The sequence below is a fragment of the Camelus dromedarius genome, chromosome 11 (assembly GCF_036321535.1).
Source record: "Camelus dromedarius isolate mCamDro1 chromosome 11, mCamDro1.pat, whole genome shotgun sequence".
Classification (NCBI taxonomy): Eukaryota; Metazoa; Chordata; class Mammalia; order Artiodactyla; family Camelidae; genus Camelus; species Camelus dromedarius.
In genome coordinates, this window is record NC_087446.1 from 55,416,224 (window position 1) to 55,436,241 (window position 20,018).

A 20,018-nucleotide genomic window follows, 5' to 3' on the forward strand; every position below is an offset into this window, starting at 1 on the left:
ATCTGCGTGCTTACATGTACTCATTGTTGCAGAAAGATGCTCTTAGGGCTTCACTGTTCTCATAGTTGTGATGGGACATAGGAAGTCCCAGGCTGGAAGCCACTAGAGAGGTGGCTTGGTGAGAAGATCTCTGGCCAGGTCTTCTTAACTTAGAAGTTAAGGCGCCCCCATTTTAGTTGTATATCTACCATTTCTGTGAGCCTTCTTTGTGAAAGTCATTTGACCTTCTCTGAGACTCATTTCTCAACCTGGAAATACTGTGTTGCTACAAAGTCAACATTCTCTAAATGTTTGTTGACTAAATCAATGAATAAAAGAATGAGTGAAGTGGCTTGTCTAAGGCCTGTGCAAACTGTGCCTGAAGCCCACAGGCATCCAAGCAGCCGGTGCTCTATGAGCTTAGCACACAATGAAGATGGTCTCTCCCACCTCACACCCCTGCACTCACCGGCCTCTGCACTCTGCGCACTTCCTGGAGGATCTGCTTCTGGTTCTTCACGGAGCACAGGACCAGGGTGCAGACCACCACATCCATGGAGCAGCCCACCACCTGGTGCGTGTTCTCCCCGGCAGCCACCACGAAGCGCTTGAACTGCAGGTGTTCTGGGCAATGCTCTTGATCAACAACTTCTCAAAGTTGGGGTTGGGGTCGGTACAGGTCACCCGGCATCCAGGTGGGTAGAACTTGAAGTTGGCCCCAGTGCCGCAGCCCAGCTCCAGCAGGGAGAGCTTCCCGGAGGGGCCCGCAAACTCCTGCAGGTTGCTGAAGAGCTCCCGCTTCTTGCTCGCCATGTGTTTGTTGTACATCACAGTGAACCTCGCCAAGAAGTAGGGGAACCATTTTTTGCATATCCAGTTCCACATGCCCAGGAAGTTCAGCAGGTACATGGGAAATGCCAGGATGCAGATGGAAGGAAAGAGAAGGCGGGTGAGGATGGTCAATGCGCAGCGGCAGGAAACTAAGCGAAGAACCACAGAGATGGGGGGTGGGGGGATGGGAGGGGGGTGGGAGTGGTAGTGTAACACCCTGTAGCCTCCCGGTAGTAGCGAGTCATCAAATGAGGGACAAATCAAAGGAAGTGGTGTCTTGAGTCCTAATCTCCTCTGGCGCCTATCAGCAAAGAGAAGGTAGGAATCGCCATGAGCAGATGTTCTGGTGCCACAGTTACATCAACAACAGCAACAACTCCCATTTATTTAAGTATATTTTCTGCATCATCTTCTTCAATACTTAAAAGGCCTCATGAGACAGACACAATTAATCCCCCATTTTACAGAAGAAGAAACTGAGTCTCATAGAGTTTAGCTGTGAGGCCGTGTAGCTGGGAGTCAGCAGCTTGAGGCAGAGTCCCCGCCTTTCACCTGGTGCTGCATGGTGTCCCCGGAGACTGCTGACCTTTCAGGGAGAGCCACTGTCATGTGACTGAGACCAGAGAAAGTGCGTGCACAGGATGATCAGGTAGGGCATTTGGTCAGGACGGCCCCACAGAATGTTGTTCTGGAAGCAGAAATAGCCATTCTCTTAAAGTCTGTAGAAACTTCTCTGAACTAGCCACTTCTGCCCACCTTTGAATATCTAGACCCTTGTCCACCTGTAGCTCCTTCCTGCCGCAAATGTAGAGGGGTTTCTCCTCTGCACCAGGGCTGAACACGACCCCGCCCCTCCACTCTTAACCCCTCCTCTACCCCACCCCCTCCCTCATTAATTAGTGCCCCCTCTCCTCTCATATTTAACATCTCTCTTTGTGGCCCGTTTGCTCCTCCGCCAACCCACACGCTCAGGTCTCTTATCCTACAATAATCCTTTCCTGCAGTTTGCTTTCCATTCAAGCTACTTTCCCATCTCACTTCCTCTTACCGCCAAACTCCATTAGAAATTGTCTCTTGCATGCATGGTTTCCACTTCCTCACCCCATTCAGACTTCGGCCCACTGACCTTTGGCTTCTAGCCCTCCAGCTCCAATAAAAGTGCACACAGACCAACGGGAAGGCAGTCGGAGGGAGGGGAGGGAGAACAAGAGAAAAAGGGTGACAGTGTTCAGAAGTGGTGGCTGCTGAATGGAATCCTATATCTGAAGAGGCGAAGGAGGTTGGCATTCAGGGCGCAGGTGGAGAGACAATTTGTTTTCAGATCCTGAAGGGAGAGAAAAGGATGGGTGGGGAGGTAAGTGTGGGCAGGGAAAAGAAGGTAAGAGTTTTGATCAGAGGGCTTTGATTCTTCTCAGTGAAGAAGAATGCTAAGGAACGACCGAGCTAAGCTGCTGAGTGGGTCATGTGCTTGCAGAGTGAGGGTGCCAGGGTGGAGAGGAACACCAGGAACCAGGTGCCAGAGTCCCTGGTGAGTGTGAGGGCGTGGCCAGGCGGTCGGGAGGTGACTGTGGGGCCCGCAAGGACAAGCAACACGGGAGGGGGTAGACATGGTATAGCTGATGGCATCGGGCTCTTACGATTTTTAAAAATTACAGTTATTTGGGCAAGAAATATATAAAGGTAAAATTTCAATCAGTATATAAAGGAATTTATTCTTTTCAACAGATAGCATTCCTCAGAATGTATGTAGCTCAATGCATTCAGTCACATCCCATGGATGGGCATTCATGTTGTTCCTGTTTTTCGTGAATATAAAATAATGGCGGCAGAGACCAGACGCATGTGTGCACTTTTGGTGAGAGCATCTGTAGGCTAAGTTCCTGGCAGTGGAAGAATTTGGTCAAGGACAAGTGTCTTCATTTGATGTGTTTTGTTTACTGAGGGTAAAGGCAAATGTCATTTATTTTGATAGCTACCACCAACTTGCCCTCTAAAGAGAATCTTGGCTTTTTTGCACACTGGGCATGTGACAATGGGCTTAAATTCATTGTGCCTCAGTTTCCTCTCTTCAAATGAGATAATAACATACACTGTTGCAGAGCGATTAGAACAGGGCCAGGAACACGGAAAGTCAGTACTACGTAAACACTGGCTGACAGTGTCCATGTCTGTTGCTCACTTTTCTGCTTGCATTGACTTTTCCTTGTGGATTTGTTTCTTCTGGAAAGTAGCCTGTTGGCCTGTCATATATGTTGCTTCCTTGTGTTTCATCATTTGACTTTGTTTTTAAAGTATTACATGCCGTGGGGAAATGTTAAATGGCTGTTGTTATGATTGCAATCATTGGAATTCCAAGATAACGAAAACAAATCATATCTTAAACATTTTTTTTTCTCTAGGAGTCCAAGGACGTGTTTTTAGGAGATGGACAGTGAGTAATGGTTCTGAAAGCCGCCAGGAGCCAGAAAGAATGTCTCCCCGACCTCTCAGGAGAGGATCAGACAGTTCCATCTGCAAGGGCTGTAGGACCGTGATGTCTGGGCAGGTTTAATGAAGCCAAGGGGGCCTGAGGACCTGGGGCTGCTTGTTTTTCCATAGCTGGGTCCAGGCAGGGAGTGGAGGACATGTGAGTGTGTATGGCAGTGTCACTTGCGCGCATGTGCGTGTGTGCGTACGTATGTGTGAGTGACAGAACTCTACAGAGATGGGAGTGAGCCTCTGGGGTAGGGAAGGGCAACTGGGAAAGGTTTGGGGGATGAATTCATCTCAAGCTTCTGCCCCTAATCCCCTAAGGGGGTCTCTGGGAGGCCAGCAGAGGCATGGGTTGGTGGGAGACTGAGTTCAGATGAACCACTGGATGGGGCACTCTTGTGGGCTGGGAATTTGGCCTCTCGGTGTGGACAGCACCTGGTGAAGCCTTCCGGGGGGGTATTTCTGTGTGCAGCCTGGCACTGAGAATGGGTTCCTGGTGCCAGCCTGGTAATAGAGAGCCAGGAGGAGACTGGGGAAGGCTGGAGCCGCCAGGAACACTTGAGGGAGGGGATGGAGAGGCGAGGGGCGGATACTGGGTGGGTCTGGAATGGGGAAATGTGGCTGGAGGCAAGGCTGCGGCCCAGGCCTGAAAAGCCTGCAGACTTTACTCCTTTGCAGTGTCCTCCCAGTCCCCTCTCCCCTTGAACCTGGGGTTTTATCTCTGGTGGAGAAACTGTGGCCCAGGGAGGGGCAGTGACTTAGGGTTACCAGCAGTGGTCTGCCAAAGATTTCTCAGGCCAGGCTCTAGGGGAGCAGTAGTGGGGTTGGGGGCGGGTTGGAGGAATTCCTGGCCTGGGTGGGAAGCAGCCTCTCTAGAGCAGATAAAGTGGGGGTTGCCAGTGCGGTGGCTGGTGGGGGCGGAACAGCTCAGGGACCAGCTGTGGAACTTGGGTAGGTTTGGGGCGGGTGGAGGGCTAGAGGCTGGGGCGGGAAGTAGTGGGAAAAGAACTGAGGATGGGCGCTGATGGGTAAGGACGTTGGAGTGTGTGAGTGTGTGTGTGTGTTGTGGTACATATGTGTGTAGGTGCATGTGTGATGTGTCTATCTGATGTGGTATGTGTCTATCTGAATGACATATTGTGCATGTGTGTGTGTTTGTGTGTGTGCATATGTGTGGGAATGATGTGGTGTGTACTTGTACATATGTTTATGTGTGTGTGTGTATGAGTGTGTGTGTAAATGATAGTGTGCGGTGTGTGGAAGTTAAACAGTTGGTCTCTTTTGCCTGCTTGGGGGTTAGGGGCGGGGAGGAGCTGGTTCCCATGACTGCAATAGCCTGAGGCCAAATCTGTATGCTTTTTAAGCTACACCTGAGAATTCCAGGTTAAATTTCTCTCTCTCCTCTCTCTCTCACTCTCTCTCATAAACACAGACACACACACACACACACACACACACACACACTCTTGAGCCAACACCACTGAAGTTCTCCTTGGGCATCCCTCGGCCCAAGGAGAGGAAGGGGAGGGGGCCTGGATCTCTCCTGAGGTCACTGAGAGGGGGCTGCTGCCCGTTAGTCTTTGTCTAACTGAAATGAAAACCAGGGATGGCATTCTGTCCCCACCCTCCTCCACCCAGGGTGCCCCCAAGGGCTTGGTCTGAGGTGACACCTTGCTAGCTCACTGGGTGGGGCTAGAGGACAGTCCGGTTGGCTGTCTTTTCCAAAAGCTCCTCAGGCTGCCCCTATAGCCGGGCGAAATGCGGACAGGGCTGGGCAGAGGGTGTGGCCCTCGTGGCTGGAGGCTACTGGGAAGCGAGGCCAGTGCTTAGCTGTCTTGGTCCAGCGGTCCCGGTTCCAGGACAACTTTTATCCCCATCTTGGGCTCAGTTTGAAACTGCTGGGAATTGTTTGGTGGTGGCTTCAGGTGGGGGAGATGATGAGAGCTGGGGACCTTTAAACAGCAAAAGGGCAGGGGTCGGGGGTAGGGAGGAGTGAGTGCAAACACAAGCAAGTGCATAGACATGCGTGCAAAAGTGTGCAAGTGTGTATCCAGACACACTTATGCCCCTGCCTCCGAATACAGACTCCTGCTTATAGAAATACGTTCACAGACATGCAAACACAGATGTAAACACATGTCTTGGGTGTGCACCCAGTGAAGTTCAGGACCTGCAGGTATGTTCACAGACAAGTGTATAGACCTTCACATGTAGTGTCCCAAATACACACAGGTGTCCCCTTCTCCAGAGTCAAATAAAAAAATGGACAGGAATGTGATTTGGGGGTGGGGGGAAGTTCAGGCCCAGGGTAACCATTACCAGGGTCCTCTGGGCTTCAGATGTGTATTGGAGTGGGGCGGAGAGGGGCAAGAAGTGGGGTCATGCCCCATTTGGCCTAGTTTCTATATGGAAACGAGGTGGAGGGCCATGTGGCCAGGCAAACTAGCTAGGCCAGGCCCACCCTTGGGTCAGCTTACTCAAGAACTGAGCTGATGTCTCAAGGAGGAGCTGGACTTGGGAGGGATGCTGTCAGGGAATGCCTTTCTGGCATTCAGAAGCCTGGGGAGGGGACTAGGGGCTGAAACCTAGACTAGAACATTTGGTCCACCTCTTCTCCCAATCGTCTACGGCTTGAGCTTTTGCTCTCGTCTCAGGATTCTGGATATTCTTCACCCCTTCTCCAAGCTTCCTCCAGGAAGCTTTCCCTGATTGAACCTGTTTCGGATCGCCTGGGACCACTTGTCTCCTTCAGCTTTCTGCTTCGCCTGCATCAAAGGGTCTGGCGTCTACGGCCCTCCTCCCCACTCTAGACAGTTCCGGCTGGAACTGAAAGCCTGGGCTGCCTTGGAGAGGACCGCGCAGAGGGCGGAAACTCGGCCCCGGGAGGGGCGGGCAGGCAGAGAAAGGTGGCCGGCGGCCAGCCCCGCCCCTACCTGTGTAAGCTGATCCGGCCGCGTCTAGCTGATAAAAGGGGCCGAGTCCGCGGAGGTCAGCGAGTTCGGTCCCCTGTCGCCCGCCGATCAGCCCAGCCCAGCCCAGCCAGCATGTCCTTCCACTTCAGCTCCCGCTCCGCCGCCTTCCCGGGGCGCAGCGCCCAGGTGCGCCTGAGCTCAGTGCGCCCCGGCGGCTTCGCTAGCAGCAGCAGCAGCCTCTACGGCCTGGGCGCCTCGCGGCCGCGCGTGGCCGTGCGCTCGTCCTACGGGGGTCCCGTGGGCGCCGGCATCCGCGAGGTCACCATCAATCAGAGCCTGCTGACCCCGCTGCATGTGGACATCGACCCCTCCATCCAGCAGGTGCGCCAGGAGGAGCGCGAGCAGATCAAGACCCTCAACAACAAGTTCGCCTCCTTCATCGACAAGGTGAGCTGGCCGGCACTGCCTGGAGACAGGCTCCAGGCTCCAGGCCCCAGGCCCCAGCAGCCGCCTCGCCATGCCGCACGTGGGCCAGGCCCTGGGAGCGCTGGTGCCGGCTCTCTTTACGCCGGTATCAGGGACCATAACCACCCCAAGAACCCTATGGCTATTTTGTTCCCCTCAGTCTCCAACCCCTCTCTTCTAGCAAGCTGCCCAAATCGCCCTGCTTTTTCTTCCCGGAATGTGTGTCTGGGTCTGCCTGGCTGCCCTGGTGAGCTGTGTCTCCAGCTGGGGTTCTTGGGCCGTTTTTGTAATTTGAGTCAAGTTGGGCTCTCCAGATGCCAGGGCCAGGACTTCTTATTTGGGCTCCCCTCTCTAGAGAGGGGCTGTGGAGTCAGAGGTGCTCTCCACCCCCCAAGCTACTACCTAGCAGATGCTGGAAATAAAGAGCTGGAAGGAGGGAGGTTCCCAGACTCATCTGCCCCACCTATCTGGTCCTCCAGCCTCCTTTTGGTGGTAGGAAGTGAGATTATACCTGCTCTTGGAGATCTCATCTGGGGGCACTGAGGGGATCCCGGGGAAGGGTCATTTAAGAGATGTTTTCCCTAATTATTTAGGTCCCAAAGGGGTGAGGGATGGAGCTTAGGCGGACAGACTGGTGGAGCTGGACCCAAGAACTAAGGGCTAGCCCCACTGGGCCCCCCTGTCCAGGGCCTCCTCCTTGGGCATAGAGCAGGCTTTCCCTCTCCTGCCTTTGTTTACCCCTCCGCTTCCCTGGTCCCCCATATCCTCCTGTCTTTTACCCCTCGGACCGTACACATCCTTCAGATTCTGCTGCAGCCTCTGCAGGAAGCCCCGGGTTCCTCCCCTGCTGCTGAGCTGCAGCCCTGGGGCCTGCTGCCTGAGTTGCTGGTTTTGAGGAGACTTGCTTCCCACCACCACTCATACTGGGTGCTCCTGGGTGGTTAGGGACACATAACCAGGACTCATTTACATTACTTGATTAAAGCGTCCTGTCCTGAGGCTTTGTTGGAGAAAGAGGGAAGGGGAGATATTTAGAGAGGAAGAGATGAGGTCCCTCCCTGAAGGGAGAGGGGCTGAGTCAGGCTCAGGATGCAGACAGGAAGTGGGCAGCCCTTCAGACGGGGAGATGGAGACCATCACCTGTGATGTGATGGGGAGCAGAGGAGGGAGGAGATCCTAAAGCACAAGCGTGGGGACACATCAATGACCAGGTCGACCTGAGCCCTGGACACACTCGGAGACACTTGAGACAGAGAGTCCTGGAGGAGAGGCCTGTTCAGAGTGGGCTTCCTGGAGGAGGAGGTCGATGGCTAGGGGCACAGGTTGAGGGAAGAGCCAGTGGGAACGTGGGCTCTCCTGGGTGGCTGGAGACCCTCCAAACCCCGCTGTGGGTGGTGAGGTCTGCCCCTCAGCAGTTTTCTCCTCCCTGCCCCTTCTAGGTGCGGTTCCTGGAGCAGCAGAACAAGCTGCTGGAGACCAAGTGGGCGCTGCTGCAGGAGCAGAAGTCGACCAAGAGCAGCCGCCTCCCGGGCATCTTTGAGGCCCACATTGCCGGCCTGCGGAAGCAGCTGGAGACACTACAGCTGGATGGGGGCTGCCTGGAGGTGGAGCTTCGGAACACACAGGACGTTGTGGAAGACTTCAAGAATAAGTACTGCCCCTCCAGTGCGACCTGGGACATCTATGCCCTGGGCCAATGTGCCCCTCTCAGCTGACCCTCTGCAAATCCTCTCTGGGTCGGGGGTCAGAGGGTGGCAGCTGCTGGGTCTCCTGAAGGGAAGATCTTGACTAGGGAAGAGCTTGACTAACACCTTCCCTGCCTCTCCTCTCTCCTCTCTGTTCCTGGGGGCTATCTTCAAGTCCTTCTGGTCTTTTCTCCCAACTTTTTTACTCGCAGTGAAAATATCTCAGCCCGGCCTGATCGGCACTGTTTCCTTTGGGTGCCTGACCAAGGCCCAGGAGAGGGCAGGGCGGAAGGTGTCCTATGACAGATGGGCACAACTCTTAGATTATTCTAGAACAGCTCCATTTTGTTCTGGTGAGGAATGGGAGTCCAGAGTTTCAGGGGCTTGATCGAGCTCACGTTAGCAGATCACTGGGAGGGCTGGCTGGGGCTTGTTTTGTGGCCTCTGACTCCCAGGAGGAGACTTGGAGCCAACTTGGGATGGAAAGAAGGAGAGAGAATGATTACTGTGAGCTATGGCTGTGGGGGTGGGTCTGGCCTGGGCAGGAACTGGCAAGGAGGCTGTGAGGAGGGGCAGGGAGTGCAGAGGCTGGGAACACTGGGTTTTGAGGACAGACCTTTGAGGTGCCTGTTCTCATTGGACAAACACCAAAGCCTGAGGCTTGGCTGGGCATCCCTGCCCAGTGGGCACTCTGGGGGAATGAGTGAGTTCTGTGCTCTGCCTGGGGATGTATGACTAAGCCTGAGCAGGGACACTGGCTCTGCCTGGAGGTAGAACAAACAAAGGCCTCGGCAGGGAGTGCCTCCCCCTCCCCCTGGACTTCCCTAGGGCAACAGTCAACAGGATTAATCCTGCAGCAGGTGGAACCAGACAGGTGCAGGGCTGGGAAGCCCTGGGGCAACCGGTGAGCCCCTGCTGGCAGGTGTGCACGCGTAGGTGTGCATGTGTGAGCGCGCGCGTGTGAACATACAACTTCCCCCACACAGAGTGCTTTCCTGGGGGGCCAGGCTGAGCTCCAGGCTCAGGCTGAAGGAGGACCTGGAAGGGGATGCAGGGAAGGGTCCTGAGTGCAGCTACTGGGGAGCTCCTCTCTGCACACCTCTGGGCCCAGCGGCAAGGCGCCCAGGCAGGACAGACGGCCTCGCGGATGTTTTCACAGCTGTTCTAGAGGACGTGGGGGAGTGGGACTTTGGGAATCTGGGCTCCTAGAGGGCCTCTGCCTGCCCAAGCATCCTGCTCCCTACCGTGGTTGCCCCATGTTGTGCCTGCTACTACTTTAGCAGCTCGTGGGCACTGCTGAGTTCCTGTTCCAGACACCTTTTTTGAGTCATTAAATAAATCCTGGGTCAGGCCCACTGCTCTCTTGCTCTATTCCTTGCTTTGCCAAAGTCCTCCTATGGGCAGGCTGGCTCCTTGGGAGGAAGAGGGATGGGGGGTGCAGCTGTGGGAGTGGGGCTGGAGGCTTGGCCACCTAGTTGGGGCCTGATTCTTCCCCCTTCCTGAATCCACAAGGTTGCTCCTTCAGGCCCCTTCTTCACCCTCAGGGAGTGGGATTTAGTAGTTGTTAAGACGTGGGCTCAGGAGTCAGACTTCTGGGCTTCAAGTCTGGGCTTAGCAGGTTAGTGACTGGGCAGAGTACGCTGCCCCTCTGTGCCACTGTTCCTTTCCCTGCTGAGCATGGCACCAATGTTATAGGACTGTTGTGGGGATTAAATGAGCAAATGCATGGGTAACACGTAACAGTGCGGGCTCCGTATGAAGCGGTCCCTAAGCATGATTATTATTTGCCATCTCACTGCCAGTATACGCAGCCTTTTCCTTTAATTTGCATATGTTCTCTGCTCCCCCACCCTCATCCCGTACCAAGACTCAAAGCCCTAGAAACAGCCATATGGAAAAGTCAGGGACATTTTGTTTCACAGCTGACACCTGTTTTCTCAGGTGTGTCACTAAGAAGGGGGTGAGGGCGGGGCAGGGCAGATGTTCACACCTGGATATGGGGGGTGGATGGAGGCAAAACTGCATCCGCACCACACTGCCCTCCTTCACTGCAGGTACGAAGATGAAATTAACCGTCGCACGGCTGCCGAGAATGAGTTCGTGGTGTTGAAGAAGGTAAGGGGGGCAGACAGGTAGGATGGGGGGGGCATTGTTTGAAAACACATGGGACAAGGGACCACAGGCCTCTCGCCTGAGCAGCCAGTAGGGTCCTGTGGTCAAGGTCTGGCTGGGGTCTACAAGAAGGGAGTGATGGGCTTGGAGAATGACAGATCTGGGAGCCAGGCCCTTCTAGTCCAGCCTGCCTCGTGTGCGTGTATGTGTGTCCGTGTGTGTGTGTGTGCATATCTGTGTGTGTATTTGTGTGTGTGTGTGTGTGTGTGTGTCTGGGAAGTCACTAGACTTGTTTCTGGGCTTGGAGGGGTTAGAATTAAGATTATAGGATGGAAATGAGAAAGGGCAATTTCAACCCCGAACAAGGGTATGTTCTATCATGGTCAGAACATTTAATTGAAAATAAGCATGGCATGTGGTGGGCCTGCAATATTTGCTGAATGAATAGGGTGGGCTGCCCTGAGGCAGAGTGAGTTCCCCATCCCTGGAGGTGTGCAAGCTGAGGTCGGAAGGCCTAAGGAATATCTGAGAGAGGCTTGACTTAAGATGCTGATTCAAAGCACACTCACTCTGTGTTCCAAGCCCACACACAGAAATGTAATCTTCCCCAGAGTGCTGGGTCCTTGGAGATTCAGGGATGAGTGGAAGTGAGCCCTCCTCCCAGGAGCTTAACCATGGGGAAGGATGACTAGCAGGGGCCTAGGTGTCACCTGGACCTGAGGTGTTACCTGTGGCCGGCCTGCCTCAGTGTCACCCAAGCAGCAAGCTCCATATTTAGGCTGGAGATTTTCCATCTCTGGGAGCAGTGTCCTCGAGTCTGAATGATTTCATGATCTCCCATTTGGTGAGAATTTGAAGCTCATAAAGTTAAAGTGATTTGTTCAAGTTCATGTAGCTCGTAGGTGGCAGAGCCAGGTGGGTGTGTAAACCATCAAAGCCTTCAGGAACTGGTGAAGTGCTAGGTTTGGGACTATCAGGGCTGAGAAGGCACCTCAGTCCTGGGGATGTGTGGTGATGGTACCTATCTCGCAGCCTGGGGCTTCCAGTGGAGGAAGCTTCCTGCTATGGGCACGTCCCGCAGCCTGGAGGAGCTGTATATTTCTTGGTAGGGCAGTGGTCGGGGCTGGATGATGCTGGCTTGTTCCTGCCCCTGCTAAATGATTTGTGTACCGAGAACATGGTGACCCTCTACCTCTTCTCACCACCACCCCTCCCAGGATGTAGATGTTGCCTACATGAACAAGGTGGAATTGGAGGCCAAGGTGGACGCCTTGAATGACGAGATCAACTTCCTCAGGACTCTCTATGAGGAGGTGAGGACCTCAGGGGTGGGAGAGATGCTACGTCCTACATTTCCTAACCAGGGAGCCATCTGGTCCACCACTTGCCTCTGGGCCAGTCTGGGTGTGTGTTGGGCAGTTTACCCTGCTCTTTAATCTTTCTAATTCAGGAATCTATAGTGGGCAAGGAGTTCAGGAGGAGCTGGGGCAGCACAGAAGAGTGGAGTCAGTCAAAACTGGCCTTCTAGAGATGTGGGATGACCATTTGCCAGGGAGGGGGATTGGGAGGGGCAGAAAGGAACCAGGTGGATGTCAAGGGATCTGGGCAATGACAGGGTTCACAGGTGGCCTGGGTGGGTTGGCAGGGGAGCCTGAGTCAGGAGAAACTGGAGTGCCTGAGGGTTTACGCCCCCAACTCAGCCATTCTGTCTGTCCACCCCTCCCACCTCCTCTGCTGCTCAGCCTTGCCTTGCCCTCAGCTTCCAGCTCCTTTCCCTCATGTGGATTTAAAAACCTCTTCATCCCATCAGTGTGAGTCTCTGGCCTTGTGCAGAGGAGAGGGTGGCCGATCATCTGGTTGGTCTGGGACATAATTACACTTGAGGCTGATTACAGACTAGTTCTCATTTCTCTTCAGTTGAGTCTTGGCCTGAGCATCCTGCCTCCATTAGCCCTTCTGAGAGAATTTCCACATGTGTTAATTTCAGGGGCTGGCTCCTTGAGTCTGACTTTGGGTTCTCCTAGTCTCAGTGCAAGTCTTCATATGTTATATACGTGTGTGGGGGTGTGTGTATTATATACATGTATATGCAATTCTTTTCCTATGATAAGAGACATATATACTCATTGCAAAAAATCCAGAACATTAAGTAAAGCAGAAAATTGAAAACAGGCCTCCTATACCTACTCTTATCATTTTGGTGTCTACCTTTTCAGCCTTTTTCTGTGCATATGTTTACACTGAGACACAGAAATATATATTTTAATGAAACAGAATCAGTTGTTTTTTCATGTGATGATATACCATGCATATATTTCCTTGTCTGTAAATACAGCTGTATCATCAGTTTTAAAGGCTGCAGAGGGTTCCATTATAAGGTGGAATATGACATTTTACCCACCACTCATGATCGATCCCCTCACAAGAGACCTCACAGCCAGGAGCCACCACAGTTGACCACACTCTCTCACTTGTTTGTCTGCTGTGATCCTGCCAGACTCTTATTTGAGAAGTTGCTAACGGGCTCTTCCGGGAGCCAGGGCTGGGCGGAGCCATTTAACAGGTGCCTGGGCTGTGCCCCTTGCTGCCTGGGTACTCACTCGCACTCCGGCCTCATCTCCCTTTTTCTTGCTCTAGTGTGTGGGGAAGATCCTAGGATGGGAAGTGGGGGGTCCCAGGGTGGAAAGATCCCAGGGTGGGAACGGGAATGAGTTATGCCCCAGGTCCTGACATTCTGTTCTGTCCCTACAGGAGTTCAAAGAGCTGCAGTCCGAGATCTCAGACACGTCTGTGGTCCTGTCCATGGACAACAGCCGCTCCCTGGACCTGGACGGCATCATTGCTGAGGTCAAGGCCCAGTATGAGGAGATCGCCAACCGCAGCCGGGCCGAGGCCGAGACCATGTACCAGACCAAGGTGTGCTGCCACTGGAGGAATATTTTCTCTTCCTGGCAGGGTCCTCAGTGGTGGCTTCCCTTACTCCTCACTCAGTCCCAAGCCTTCAGGGCCTGGGTCCCACTGTGCTGACAGGCACCAAGGGTTAAGTCTGTGGTGGTCTCCAGTGTCCTGGGAAGAAGAGGAGGCGAAGTCCAGGTCCCTGCCCAGGGAGAGTCCAGCCTGATGGGGTAGGGCAGGGCAGAGGAAATGCACATGGATTAATAATTATTGTAACTAAAATTTGGCAAGTGTGCATAGTGCTAGGCAGTGTTTCAGATATTTTACCGGCACTGACTCATTTAACCCACACAACAGCCCTATTATGTGGGCACTATTATTATCCCCCTTTTACAGATGAGGATACTGAAGCACCTCGAGGTTAAGTTATTTGTCTAACTCCACACAGCTAGTGAATGGAGGAGCAGGGACTGAATCCTGGGTCCAAGGGCTCTGGACCAGGCAGGTTTAATCATTACATGCACCGTATGGGAGCAGGGCAGCTGATGGTGCAGGTGCTGGGGGAATGGGCAGCGGGGTGCTGGGGTAAACCAGTGTCCCGGGGGAGGAAGCCTGAGGGTTTAAAAGCAGCACAAAGGAATGTCTCTGCAGAGATAGGAAGTCATCCATGGTGCATGTGAGAACACACGTATGCCAATAAGGATACCCAGGTTTAGACTTTCTGTGTGACCTGCAGGCAGTCCTTTCCCTTCTCTGGGACTCATTCTCCTCATCTGTGAAATGGGTGGTGCTGATCAAGGGGTGAATAGGTGAGGATCTGAGACATCCAGTGACTCTCCAGCACTGGGACATCATGGGCATGGGAAGAGCCCCGGGATCAATGGGGATGGGCCCGGGGAGTCATCCTTGTCCTTGTCGTGGCTGGGAGGAGACTGAAGCCCTCCCTCACCCCAATGTCCAAGAGTCCGGCCTCCTGGCATCGGGCAAAGCTTGCTAGGAGTCAGAGTGTCCCTCCCTGGGAAGATAAGCTTGGAGGGCTTGTCACTCAGAACCCGGGGCCTTCTTTGGGTGCGGAGAAGACGAGTCACCTGTAATCATGACCACCCCCACCATCCTTCTCTGTGTGGCCTCTCCAGTTTGAGACCCTTCAGGCCCAGGCTGGGAAGCACGGGGATGAACTTCGGAATACCCGAAATGAGATTGCGGAGATGAACCGGGCCGTCCAGAGGCTGCAGGCGGAGATCGACAGCATCAAGAACCAGGTGGGCCCCAGCCCTCCTCCCTGAGGCATGTGAAGGGCAGCCAGCTGAGGCCAAGCTCAGGATGAGGAGCCAGAGGCTAGGGGCGAGGGTGTCAGCCCTGTCCCCACGGCCCTGGAGGCAGAGGCTGGTGCAGCTCAAGTCTCTCTGGCCCACGTGTGAGCTCCCCAGGACAAAATGTTCTGGGCCAGGTCCTGGCTTGACCGAAGGGAGGATAGGGGTCCTAGCTGGGCCTACAGCCTATGGAGGAAGCCTCAGGCTGGCTAGCCAGAGCCACCATTTGTTACCACACTGATACTGGGCCCTCTTCATGCACCTAGCTCTGGGTGCCATCCAGTGTCCCTAGAAGCGGGGGGCCGGAGGCAGCAGAGTCCCTCACTGTGGCTCGCAAGGCCCTGTCCCATCCACTGACCTCACTCCCCACCGCTCCCTCTCCCGCTGTGCTCTTGCTGCTTCCTGTATCTTCCATTTGCCAAGCATCTTCATGCTTCAGGGCCTCGGGCACTCGGTGTTCCTGTCACCTGGAATGTGGTTCTCCCAGCTCCGTACGTGGCTACCCTCTTCTCCCCCCTGGGCTTTAGGACAGAAGACCTCTTCTCAGGGATCTCTCTCAGCAGTCTGTATGAGGTTCCCTGAAACACTCGCTACTCTCTGAAATTTTCTGTCTTATTGACTACTGACTTACTAGGTAAGTCTTACTAATTAAGTATAAATAAGTATTGTCCCCCACCTCCACTGGAATATTAAAAATGCCTTAAGAGCAGGGACCCTGCTTCTGTCTGGTTCACTGCTCCTCCCTGCCCAGCACCTCACTCATGGTCGGGGCACAGGTTTCAGATAACAGACTGATGGGAGGATGTGCTGTGAAGCTGGGGTGGGGCACATTGATGAGGAAGGGTCCCCCAAGCCCTGGCCAAGGCATGGGGGTGGGAGGGCAGCGAAGCCAGAGCAGGGGTCTGCAGCGGGGAGGGAGAGAAGCCGATGGGTGCAGCAGCTTCAGAGGGCTAACTCTCAGGTGAGCCAGAGCCTGGGAGGTGGGGGTGATCTACCCAGAAGTGTCCTCCCCTTGGAGTCCTGCAGGCCTGTTTACATGAGGGGGAGGGCAGAGGCTGCCTCCTGGCATAGATGCAGGGCCATGAATCACCGGTGCAGCGAGCCCAGCGTCCAGGCCAGGAGGGGAGGCACAGAATAATAAATGACCATTTCCCAAATCCCTTGTCACATCTGGTTCTCCTCTACCCATGCCAAGGCAGAGCCACACCCTGGAGCTGGGGGAGTCTACCACCATCAAGGGGCTCAGAGGCAGTGGGATGGCCCTGCCAAGGGGGCACCAGTGTGACAGGGAAGGGCACCGACCAGTGGATGGGGGCAGAGGGCATCAGCCAGCCTCCTGGGGAGGATTGGGGGTGTTGGCAGCGAGGCAGAGTGCATGCACTGAGAGGAAAGGATCTGAGGGCAGAGGACAGTCATGAGAAGGAAGGAGGAGGAGCGCTGGGCTTGGGGATGGGGATGGTGGCCCTCTGAGCTGAACAAGAGGCCACCTAGGACTGGGCAGGCTCTTCTAGTGGGGGACGGGCCACAGGAGAGGGAATAGTAAGGCGTGGCAGGAAGCTGCAGCTGCGGCTCAAGTCCGTTGAGCATCATACCACCCCTGTCCAAACCTGGGGGACCATTGATCTGGGGTGTGACGGTTTCAAGCAGTGTCTCTATGCTCCAAGTCTCCCTGTTCTGGGCATGTTCCAAACTGGTTCCTGTTTTGAAGGTATTTTTGGTTCCGGTCAGCTACCTGAAATTTGGGGGCTAAATTAGGATCCCATAGACTTGGAGCTTCTCCAGCTAGGGGTTAAGGGTAGTGGGCATTTGTAAATCATAATAGCATTTATTTATAACAGTGATCATAATAGTGTTATGTATGTTAGACACTGTGCGAGGCCTTGTATATTATCTCATTTAATACTTTGCAGTATCCCTGTGAGGTAGAAACTGTGATTACTGCTATTTCAGAAGAGAGGAGACTGGCTTAGAAGGGTTGATTCTAAGATCACATGGCTTGTAAGTTGCAGAGCCAGAGTTGGAACCTAGGCATTAGATATCAAAACCCATGTCTTAAACCCTTAGGATTCCATGGTGCTTGGGGGAGTGGGCTGGTGCCAGTGAAGCCACTGTAAGCAAGTTGCCCACATGCTGACTGCAGGATGGGGAGGCAGGAAGGCCGTGACTGGTGAGGCCTGCCCCCTAGCTCACAGCTCCACTTCCGCCCACAGCGTGCCAAGTTGGAGGCTGCCATCGCTGAGGCTGAGGAGCGTGGGGAGCTGGCACTCAAGGATGCATGCGCCAAGCAGAAAGAGCTGGAGGCTGCCCTGCAACAAGCCAAGCAGGACATGGCCCGGCAGCTCCGGGAGTACCAGGAGCTGATGAATATCAAGCTGGCCCTGGACATCGAGATCGCCACCTACCGCAAGCTGCTGGAGGGCGAGGAGAGCAGGTGAGGACACAGAAGCTGGGCAGGGGATCCCTCTGGGGCTCAGTAGGGCCTGGGGCTTAACATCCCTCCATCTGCAAGCATTTCCTGCGTACACTCTTCGGCAGGGCACTGGGAGTGGGAGGTGTAGGGAGGGAACAGATGATGCTTGCTTATTGCCCTGGATGAGATGACTATTTAGATGGAAAGACCATATGGTGTAAAGCTTGGTGGGTGGGAAAGTTGAGGGGATAACAGCGCTTTTGGTGTGTGTGGCCATTAGCAGGGTCATCTTATCTGATCCTCAGAACACATTCAGGTGAGCAAGTCAGGTATTCCTGAGTCCCTAGTTTACAGAAGGAAAACTGGTTAGTTTTATTAATTGAGGGGACAGGGCCAGTGTGCGGTCAAGCTCTGCTGATTCCTGGTTCTAGTGGCGTCAGGCTGCTTCTCACTACATGACTGAGTGCTAAGTCCCGTGGTATTGCCCTATCCTGGTGGAGAGGTGAATTTCCCCCTGTCCCTAGAGAGATCTGCATATTCACCTGAAGCCTGAGACAAGGCTGGACTGGGCTAGTCTTACAGGAAATTTTTCATGAGAGCCGTGGAACCTCTGAAGTTGGGTCTTCATACTTACTGTGATGGATTGGTTGACTCATTTGGTCAACAGACAAGGGGCCTGGAAGCTTCCTAGCATCCCCATCTCTTGCCCTTAGTTTTTCTCTGCCCCTTTCCTGGACTTAGGGCTGCTGGAGACAACTGGACTTCCCTCCCTCCCTCCGCTAAATGGAGACCTCCTTTACCCCTCTGCAGAGTAAACGCATCTGGAAGGTCGAGGGCTTGGTGTCAATGGGGCTGTGAGTCAAAAAGCAAATGTATCCAGCTGTCTGAGGTGGATTTTTAATTTCCAGTGCAAGACTTGTTTCAGCCCCACAGGCTGCTGAAAGCCACTCCACCTCCCTCCCCTTCTCTCCTCAGTCCAGGCTGGAGCTGAATTCACTCAATCAACAATTCACTAATTATTTCCACACACATTAAGTAATTCCTGTGTGCCAGACCTCATGCTAGGGACTGGAGATGCAGGAATCAATAAGCTACAGCCTACTTTGAGGATTTTATGGTCCAATCAGGGGAGGCAGCCATCCACATAAACAATGAAGGTGGCTGCTGTTGACCAACTCCTGAGTGCCAGGGCTTTAGGTAAGTTATGTTATTTAACCATCACAAACAACCCTGTGAGGTCGGTGCTGAGTTAGGTGAGGAAATGGAGGCTCCGAGACACTCCCCAGGTCATGTAGCCAGTAGGCAGGAGGGCCGAAGTGAACCCCCCTCCCTACTCCTCACTCATTTTGTAACAAGGCTGAAGGAAGGCTGGGCGTGTGGAGACAAAGCAAAGGAGCATCAGTCCTGCCTGAGGCCTGGACAGAGGGGTGTGGGAGTTCTTCCAGTGCTGAGGCCCTCACAGGTCTTTCCTCTGCCCCCAGGTTGACCGGAGATGGAGTGGGAGCCGTGAACATCTGTAAGTTCTTGGCTGTGGGCCCGTCCCCTCTGCTGTGCAGACTAGGCTGGGTCTGTAGGATGGCACATTGGCCTGAGGGCCTGGCCTTGTGGCGGACGGGAGCCTCCTTCCCTTTGACAGTTTTCAGTAGGGACCCTTACGCTCCCATCCAGCCAGGCAGGCTCAACAGCCCAGGGGAGCCGTGTAAGAGGGCAGGGTGGGGCTGGGGGCAGCGTGGACCAGAGGCTCACCACTGTTGGAGGCTCCTTCTGGGCTGGCCCTGGCTGTTGTGGGAAGGGGAGGTGGGTGGGGGGAGGACGATGGGCAGCTGTGGCAGGAGGGTGGGGCCTCGGGTGGTGGGCCTCACTCTGATGGAGACCTCCTCCCTTCTCACTCAGCTGTGGTGAATTCCACTGGCGGTGCTGGCAGTCGGCTGACCTTCGGAGGAACCATGGGCAACAATGCCCTGAGATTCTCCAGTGGCGGAGGGCCCGGGGCCCTCAAGACCTACTCCATTAGGACCACATCTGCTACTGGCAGGAGCACCCTCAACTGAGCCCCGGGAGTGGGAGACCCTTACCCTGACCCCATAGTTACAAGACAAGTCCCATCCCTGGTCCCAAGACTGCAAGGCAGTCTGAAAAATGATGTCAGAATAGCTTCCAATAAAGCAGCCTCTTTCTGAGGCCTGGGCCAGCCCCAGCTCAGCCCCTTGTATCCTGGCTTCATTAGGCTGGGCAGGGAAAGTGGTGGGGAGGGAGGGGCTCTAGGGAGCGCATCATCTGTCCTGATTACTGGGCGAGCACATGGGTGACATGGGGGTGCTGCCCTAAGGAGCTTGGCTTTTATCCAGAGAGAGGCCGTGGCCCACACCCAGGGCCAGGGCTGATTCAGCTCTTTCCTGAAGAAGCCCAGAAACCCCAGAAGTGCTGGCTCTGCCAGGAAGTGGGCACTGGAGTCCTCCCCTGCAGAGGGGGTGGGAGGGCTGTTTGCACCCCCACTCCCAATACCCTGTGCTGTCAGAGAATGTTGCTTAGTGGTGAGAAGGCCGCAAATATTTAGCCGTCCAGGCCTGGGTCTCGCGTGGACCAGCCAGCTGGCAGATCAGCCGCCCTCAACCCTTCCTGGTGCTGGATCTGCCAGTCCCTGGGGCCCAGGATGGGGTGTGTGTCTGGGGTCCTGGAGGGGGCTCTGGGGGTCTGGGATTCTGGGGGGGTGATAGTGTTGGGAGAAGGTCTGTGTGTGTTTGGGAGGGGTGCAGGGTGGGGAGGGGTCCCAGAGTCTAGATGCCTGGTAGGGGGCCCTGGGCCTAGGTCGTGGGCTGAGGGATGGGCTGTGAATCAACCCCTGGGGGTGGGAGGAAAGGAGGGTATTTGTGTATTGTGTGTGCTTAATGGGGCATCTATATATGTCAGGGTCTCTGAGGAGGGTCTGTGTGTCTGTGAGTAT

General features: G+C 54.5%; 1 protein-coding gene and 1 pseudogene across 1 annotated transcript; one reads left to right on the top strand and one right to left on the bottom strand.

Annotated features, from left to right (window-relative positions):
• Positions 1-333: 333 nt before the first annotated feature.
• Positions 334-925, bottom strand: LOC116156580 (thiol S-methyltransferase TMT1A-like; annotated as a pseudogene).
• Positions 926-6,260: 5,335 nt separating this feature from the next.
• On the top strand, positions 6,261-19,276 carry KRT7 (keratin 7). The gene is made up of 9 exons (XM_031462509.2): positions 6,261-6,641; positions 8,099-8,310; positions 10,399-10,459; positions 11,674-11,769; positions 13,208-13,372; positions 14,488-14,613; positions 16,875-17,095; positions 18,556-18,590; positions 18,968-19,276. The coding sequence occupies exons 1-9, from the start codon at positions 6,327-6,329 to the stop codon at positions 19,123-19,125; spliced, it is 1,389 nt and encodes a 462-aa protein (XP_031318369.2). The 5' UTR covers positions 6,261-6,326; the 3' UTR covers positions 19,126-19,276.
• The last annotated feature ends 742 nt before the right edge of the window (positions 19,277-20,018 follow it).

Excerpts from the sequence above, each read along its gene's own strand:
- KRT7 (XM_031462509.2), top strand. The coding sequence starts at position 6,327 with ATGTCCTTCCACTTCAGCTCCCGCTCCGCCGCCTTCCCGGGGCGCAGC. Across the intron at positions 8,311-10,398 it reads GTGGAAGACTTCAAGAATAA|GTACGAAGATGAAATTAACC; the intron begins GTACTGCCCCTC and ends CCTTCACTGCAG. Across the intron at positions 11,770-13,207 it reads TCAGGACTCTCTATGAGGAG|GAGTTCAAAGAGCTGCAGTC; the intron begins GTGAGGACCTCA and ends CTGTCCCTACAG.